The sequence below is a fragment of the Loxodonta africana genome, chromosome 7, assembly GCF_030014295.1.
Source record: "Loxodonta africana isolate mLoxAfr1 chromosome 7, mLoxAfr1.hap2, whole genome shotgun sequence".
Lineage (NCBI taxonomy): Eukaryota > Metazoa > Chordata > Mammalia > Proboscidea > Elephantidae > Loxodonta > Loxodonta africana.
In genome coordinates this window covers 18,690,306-18,698,712 of record NC_087348.1, presented here as the reverse complement: position 1 = coordinate 18,698,712, position 8,407 = coordinate 18,690,306, and the positions used below count along the sequence as shown (strand labels likewise).

The 8,407-nt window shown below is 41.9% G+C and overlaps 1 protein-coding gene across 1 annotated transcript; it reads right to left on the bottom strand.

Annotated features, from left to right (window-relative positions):
• Positions 1 to 517: 517 nt before the first annotated feature.
• On the bottom strand, positions 518 to 3,035 carry LOC100655499 (olfactory receptor 5G9-like). The gene has a single exon (XM_003421385.3). The coding sequence runs from the start codon at positions 1,490 to 1,492 to the stop codon at positions 518 to 520; it is 975 nt and encodes a 324-aa protein (XP_003421433.2). The 5' UTR covers positions 1,493 to 3,035.
• Positions 3,036 to 8,407: the final 5,372 nt, after the last annotated feature.

Genomic DNA, 8,407 nt, shown 5'->3' with positions numbered 1-8,407 from the left:
GCTGTGTAGGGAAGACTACTCTGCGTTTAACCTTCAACAATTCTTTCTATTTTTGAGAAATCTCAAGAGAGGAGGAAGATAGAATCCAGCTCCCAATTCTGAAGTGACAAGAGGGCCTATTTCTATCTCCCAGATCTCTGTAAGCTACAAGTGTGGATGCAGGATATTGGTAAATGTAAGATATCCATGCTGGATGTAGTATATCAGGGGACATAGGATATCTGTGGCCATACAGATGGATGCTCTTGTCTAGAACTTGATATTGAGAAGATGATGAGAGATGATACGTAGTTGGTTGCAAGAGAGAGTGTGGTGTGGAGGCTAGCTTAGAGGTGGCTTTGCCTAGCAGCAGAACAATAGTGAATAATCAGAGACAACGTTGCTAGCTGTAGCAAGGGAGAAATCCCAAAGTGATGACCTAAGTGGTGTCAGCCTACACAGATTGTTCTTGTGGCAGAATCTTAGCTGTGCCTTGCTTCTCAGTTCCTATCCAGTCTGGGTTGTCTAGGCTTCTCTTCTATTTTATAAGCTTCCAGATGCCTTTCTGACAAATTCCTTTTCTGCTTAGGTTATGAACCCTGACTTGTACTGCGGCCTTGACATCTTTATTCCTTAGGCTGTAGACCAGGGGGTTCAGCATGGGGATCACAATGGTGTAGAACACAGAGAGGATCTTGTTATAGGCTGAAGCACTCTCAGGATTGGGTTGGATATATACAAGGAACACAGACCCATAAAAGAGAGAGAGGGCAGTGATGTGGGAAGCACAGGTGGAGAAGGCCTTGCGTTGGGCCTCCAGAGACCTCATCCTACAGATTGTGACCAGGATGTAGGCATAAGAGACCAAGATGACTGAGACTGTGGGGACAGTGACCAAGGCAGAGAAGAAGAGCAGGATGATATTGGCTGTGGTGGTATCTGAGCAGGCCAGTTGGAGCACTGGGGGGATGTCACAGAAGTAATGGTCGATGATGTTGGGGCCACAGAAAGGCATGCTGAAGGCATTCCCTGTCTGTACAGCTGAAATGAACACACCCACAGCATAGGTGATCACCACCAGCTGGACACAAAAGTGCTTGGACATGATAGTGTGGTAGAGAAGAGGGTGGCAGATGGCCACAAATCGGTCATAGGCCATGATGGCCAGAAGCAGACACTCCCCTGTTCCATGGATGCCCATGAGGGCCATCTGGACTACACAGCCTAGAAAGGAGATAGACTGGTCAGTGGTGAGGAAGCTGGTCAGCAGCCAGGGGGTGAACACGGAGGAGTTGCAGATGTCAAGGAAGGAGAGCACCCTCAGGAGGAAGTACATGGGAGTGTGGAGGGGAGAGCTGGTGCGGATCAGGTCTATCATGCCTAGGTTGCCCACCAGAGTCATGGAGTAGATCAGCAGGAAGACGGCAAAGAGGAGTTGTTTTAGATCTGCCTGGTCTGTGAGGCCCAGCAGGATGAATCTCGTCACTGTAGTGTGATTCTGCCCCAATGCCATTCCACTGGTGTGTTTTCCATAGGACAATGAACAAGAGAAGGAGAAGCAAGATTGTTAATATTCAAGTCAAAGAGGTAGCCTTTAACATATTCTGTAACTGAAGAGCCACATCTTTCTCCAAGTGGCAGACTGTTCCCCAAATCCTACATAAATGTCATTGTATCAAGCTCACGCTTACAACACTTCAAGGGTTTGCAATTTCTCTTAGAATAATGTCTAAATTCTTTATTCTTTCAGATGTCTTGCATAACATAGTTCCATGCTACCCCACTCTCAGTTTACCTTCTAGCGATTCTATGAATGTACTATGTTATTGCAAATATCTGTGCCTTTCTATATTCTATATTTTCTTATAATGGCCTTTGGTTCCACTGAGCCCAGCTTAGAACTCTGTTGTCTTCCTCTCTCCCTTTCTTTGGGCCCCCTTGAATTTCAAAGACCGTTATTTAGTTGAATGAATGACACCACATCTTAATATCAAATAAATTCCCATTCACCTTTTTTATTGCATTTTCTTATCACTAATAGCAGGAGAGTTAATATGTCAGTAATTTGTACCCTAGTATCTACCCCCACTGCCTGGTGTCAATAAATTAACATCAATTAATTATCAGTTAGGTAAGAAAGCCTTCCTCATCTCAGGTAATGACAACTCAATTATTCAATTCCTGCTAAAAATCTCCTGACCAATTTTGATCATTTTTTACCTCTCACTCCAGTCTATCAGCAAATCATATTGCCTCTACCTTTAAAATACATACTGACTTTCCACTCATTCCAAGACATCATTATCTCTTGGGTGGATGATTGTAGTTGCTTTAGCTGGTGTTCTGCATCCCTCTTGTCAGCAGAGCAGTTGGAGTGATTCTGGTAACACACAGGAAAAAGTCCAAAGCCTCATAATGGCCGTCCAAGAGCTTCTACTCTGTTCACCACTATCCTGTTACTCTCTTTTATCTTGCCCTTCTTTTTCTACTCTTCTCACCCTTGCTTACTCTGTTCTAGCTATGTTTGCCTCCTTGTTTTTCATAGGATATGCCAGGCATGATTCAGGATATTTGCATCAACTATTTTTATCCCCTTTCCTTGGAACACTTTTGCCCTAGTTAATCATCTGACGTATTCCAACATCTCTTTCAAGTTTTGGCTCAAATGTTTGTTGCTGTTTTTAGGTGCCGTCAAGTCACTTTGAATTCATAGCAACCCTATGTACAACAGAACGAAAGACTGCCTGGCCTTGAGCCACCCTCACAATCGTTGTGTTTGAAGCCATTGTTGGAGCCACTGTATTAATCCATCTCTTTGAAGGTCTTCCTTTCTTTTGCTAACCTTCTACTCTACTCTGGTGGCGTAGTGGTTAAGTGCTACAGCTGCTAACCAAAGGGTCGGCAGTTCGAATCCCCCAGGTGCTCTTTGGAAACTGTGTGGGGCAGTTCTACTCTGTCCATAGGGTCACTATGAGTCGGAATTGACTTGACGACAGTGGGTTTGGTTTGTTTTTGGTTTTCTACTCTACCAAGCACAATGTCCTTCTCCTGGGACTGGTCCCTCCTGATAACATGTCCAAAGTACTCGAGACAAATTCTCGCCATCCTTGTTCTTAAGGAACATTGTTGCTGTACTTCTTCCAAGGCAGTTTTTTTTTTTTTCTTTTGGCAGTCCATGGTACATTCAATATTCTTCACCAACTCCATAGTTCAGAGGTGAAAATTCTTCTCTTGTCTTCCTTATTCATTACCCAGCTCTCACATGCATATGAGAAATCAAAAATACCATGGCTTGAGTAAGGCACGCCTCAGTCCTCAAAGTGACATCCTTGCTTTTTAACACTTTTAAGAGGTCTTTTTGCAGCAGATTTGCCCAGTGCAATACGTAGTTCAATTTCCCGACTGTTTCCATGATTGTGGACCAAGTAGAAAGAAATCCTTGACAAGTTCAATCTTTTCTCCATTTACTCTTATGTTGCTTACTGGTCCAGTTGTGAGGATTTTTGTTTTCTCAGTTCATATTGAAGGCTGTGGTCTTTTATCTTCATCACTAAGTACTTCAAATTCTCTTCACTTTCAGCAAGCAAGGTCGTGTCATCTGCATATCAAAGGTTGCAAATGAATCTTCCTCCAATGGTGATGCCACATTTTCTTCATATAGTCTAGCTTCTTAGATTATTTTCTCAGCATACGGATTGAATAAGTATGGTTGTTTTAGTCATCTAGTGCTCCTATAACAGAAATACCACAGGTGGATGACTTTAACAAAGAGAAATTTATCCTCTCACAGTCTGGGAGGCTAGAAGTCCAAATTCAAAGTGCCAGCTCTAAGGGAAGGCTTTGTCTCTCTCTCTGTCAGTTCTGGAGGAAGGTCCTTGTCATCAATCTTCCCTTGGTCTAGGAGCCTCTCTTCACAGGAACCTCAGGCCCAAAGAATGAGCTCTGCTCCCGGCACTGTTTTCTTGGTGGTATGATGTCCCTGGGTCTCCCTGCTCACTTCTTTCTTTTATATCTCGAAAGAGGTTGGCTCAAGACTCAAAGCAATCTTGTAGATTGAGTCCTGCCCCATTAACATAACTGCCCAGTAAACCCGTCTCCTCCTCATCATAGAGATAAGGTTTATAACACCTAGGAATATCACATCAGATGACGAATTGGTAGACAATCACGCAATACTGGAAATCATGGCCCAGCCAAGTTGATAGATATTTCTGTGGGACACGATTCAATCCATGATAATGGTGAAAGGCTACAACCCTGATGAACATCTTTCTTGATTTTAAACCAGGCAGTATCCCCTTGCTCTGTTTGAACATCTGCCTCTGCATCTATGTACAGGTTCCTCATGAGCACAATTAAGTGTTCTGGAATTCTCATTCCTTGCAATGTTATCCATAATTTGTTATGACAGTTGAATGCCTTTGCACAGTCAATAGTACACAGGTAAACATATTTCTGGTATTCTCTGTTTTCAGCCAGGATCCATCTGACATTAGCAATGATATCCTTGGCTCCATGTCCTCTTCTGAATCTGACTTGAATTTCTGGCTGTTCCCTTCTGATGTACTGCAGCAACCACTTTTGAAGGATCTTTAGCAAAATTTTGCTTGTATGTGATATTAATGATATTGTTTGACAATTTCTGCATTCTGTTTTATACCTTTCTGTGGAATGTACACAAACACAGATCTCTTCCAGTTGTTAGGTCAAGTAGCTGTCTTCCAAATTTCTTGGTATAGACGAGTGAGCACCTCCAGTGCTGCATCCCTTTGTTGAAATATCTCAATTGGTATTCTGTCAATTCCTGAAGGCTTGTTTTTTGTCAGTGTTCCTTTTTTTTTTTTTTGATGACTTGTAATTTTCCTAGATTCATACTTTGTACATTCCATGTTCTGATTATTAATGGATGTTGTAGCTGTCACCTCTCATTTTGAGTTGTGTCTAACTATCCTATTTAAGGCTAAACCCTGTTTCTCCCAGCATGCCTTATCTGCCTTTTCGGGTTAGTTTTTTTTCTTACAGCACTTATTACCTTTTAACATGTGATGTATCCATGACTTATTAATTTTTGCTTATGATATCTGTCCTGACATTAGAATACAAGGACCACGAAGGCAGGCATTTTTGTCTGTTTTGAAATGACCAGTTGCCAATGTGTCAACTCTGATACATGGCTGCCCCATGGGTGTCAGAGTAGAACTGTACTACATAGGATTTTCAACAGCTGATTTTTTTTAAATTAAAATATTTCATTGTGTCTTTTGTGACAGTTTACACACAAATTAAGTTCCCACTTAACAATTTCTACACAATTTGTTCAGTGACATTGGGTACATTTTTCTCATTTCCATTCTGGTTGCTTCATTTCCAGTAATCTATTTTCCCTGTCCTTCTTGCCTGCTTGTCTTTGCTTTTGAGTAAATGTTGACTGTTTGGTCTCACAGGGATGATTTTTTTTAAAGGAGCAGAGAACTCAGGAATGATTCAGGTGCATCCTTTGAACTAGGTTATTCATTCCCATCTGTGGAAAAATGGTTTCTGAAAACCTATCAGAGAGTGTCCTTTATAAACTGTTCCTACACACAATGTCAGGGAAAGGAAAATTACATTCCCAGTCAAGAAGAACAAGACCTCTTCACCTTTGGTGGTTACCCTTTCTGCTTTATTTTCACACCATATCTCATTTAAGCCACAGAAGAATCCTGTGGGGGTGGTCTGTGATCCCTGGACACTTCCAAATATCGGAAAGCTCCAAAAAAGTTTTGTTAATTTCTTTGGTGGAAAATTTAACTTGACCTTCACTAAAGTTGTTCATAGTCTTTATTTGTCCCACTTAGTGTGTTTAATTGTAGGGTGGAGCCCCGTATTCTGCTAGTTGTATTATGTAATATATAGCATGTATACCAGATCACCGTTCTAGAATCCAATATACTGTGAATTCCAAGACACAGTGGCCCCAAGGATTTGGGATCAGGGACTCTGGACCTGTGCTACTCTCTCTTGGAGATTATGAAGAAACCAAGCCTGAGAAATAAATTATACTTAACAGATTACCTCCTGACTTTGTTTTGATTGTCCAGCCAATGGAAGCCAGCCAATGTTAATCACAAGAGGAAGTGGCATGATTAATTTCGATTTTTAGGACTGTAACTGTGGCAATATGGAAGCTGGATTTGTGAAGCAGAGCCTGGATACAGGGTCCAAACCGAAAGCCATTGTGCCTGCCCCTCCCGTGATTGTGTTCATGTCTTTGCCTTCTGTTCACTCTCATTACCCCCACAGTCTGTTTTGCACTCTATCCCCTGCCCCCAAATTAGCTGCTTTCACCACTGAATTTCATATTACCCAATCCAGCCCACACCTCTCAATCCTTTCTTTCTTTTTGTAATTGTGGTTGGGGGGGGGAATATATATATATATAAAACAAAACATTTGTCAGTTCAACAACATGCATAATTTCGTGTGACACTGATTATGTTCATCATGTCGTACAACCATTACCACTATGCTTTTCCAAATGATTTCACAACCATTAACAGAAACTCAGTGTCACCTAAACAATGACTCCCTTTTTCCCCTTCCCTCTGTACATCTGCCTGTTTCATATCAGTGGAATCATACAACATTTGTTGTTTTGTGACTATTTCAGTATAATGTTCTCAAGGTTCAGCCATGTGGATAGCATGATGTATCAGGACTTTATTTCTCTTCACGGCTGAGTAGGAGTTCCTGGGTGGCACAAACGGTTAAGTGCTGGACTCGTAGCCAAAAGGTTGGTGGTTCAAACCTATCCAGAAGTGCCTTGGAAGACTGGTCTGGCAATCTGCTTCCAAAAGTTCACAGTCTTGAAAACCCTATGGAGCAGTTCTACTCTGCACACATGGGGTCACCATGAGTCTGAAATGACTGGACGGCAACTAACAATAACAACATGTCTGAGTAATATTCCATCGTATCAATCCTTTCTTGACTAAATTACTCAGCTGCATATGAGGCCTCTGGCCACCCTCTCATCCTTGCAACTTCCCAGGCCCTTTGCTTTTTTTTTTTTTAATTGTGCATTAGATGAAGGTTTACAGAGCAAATTAATTTGTCATTAAACAATTAATACACATATCGTTTTTGTGACATTGGTTGCCAACCCCGTGATGTGCCAATACTCTCCCCTCCTCTACTTTGGGTTCCCCACTTCCGTTCGTCCAACTTTCCTCTACCCTCCTGCCTTCTTGTCCTTGCCCCTGTGCTGGTGTGCCCAATAAGTCTGGTATATGTGGCTGAGCTATGTGTATTATTGTTTTATGGGCCTATCTAATGGGTGCACCTCAGGAGTGATTTCAGTACTGAGTTTAAAAGGGGGTTTGGGAGCCATACTCTTGGGATCCTTTGCTATTTTCACTGTGTTCTTTCTTGTTCCTCCTTCTATCTCCTTGACTTTTCTTTCTCTGGCTCTGTCAGGACCTTGTCTGCTCCCACTGATCCTTCAGCTCTGGGGTCCCCAGGTGCCAGGGTTTTTTTTTTTTTTTTTTTTAATGTTATTGTGCTTTAGATGAAAATTTACATTGCAAACTAGTTTCTCATTCAAAATTTATACACAGATTGTTTTGTGACATTGGTTGCAATCCCTGCAATGTGTCAGCATTCTCCAACCCTCCCACCCAGGTTTGTCTGTGGCCATTTGTCCAGTTTTTCTGTCCCTTCCTGCCTTCTCATCTTTGCATTTGGTCAGGTGTTGCCGATTTGGTCTTATATACTTGACTGAACTGAGAAGGGTGTGCCTCATGTGTGTTTTTGTTTATTTTATTGGCCTGTCTAACCTTTGGCTGAAAGGTGGACTTCTGAGTTAGCAGTGGCTGATTATTTAGAAGTAGATCGCCAGGTTTTTCTTCTGAGGCAACGTCAAGATAAACGGAAAAAATATTGAAGGGGACTCAAACCTCCAACTTTTTGGTTAGCAGCTGAGCTTACTAACTGTTTGCACCACCCAGGGACTCTAGCACATAGTTAAAAAAAAATGCTGTTGAGTCAATTCCAACTCATAGCAACCCTGTAGTAAGTCCCCCCAAAACCCATTGCCATCGAGCAGGGTCTGACTCATGGCAACCCCACGTATTTCAGAGTAGAACTGTGCTCCATAGGGTTTTCAGTGGCTGTGACCTTTCAGAAGTAGATCTCCAGGCCTTTATTCTCAGTCCAGCACATAGTAGGCCCACGATACATAGTTGAATGGATGAACGAAAGCTATAAAGAAGATAATAGAGTCTTTTGAAAAGCAAATCAAGATGCAAAAAGGATAGATAGTACTCAGACGGGACAGTGAAATGTATGATTTACTCAAATTAGATGATAACAATTTGAGAGTGATTATGACAAAAATTGGGTAAGAGTAGGGCTTGAAAAGGGATGCACTGAGTTGAGAAACTCAATACCA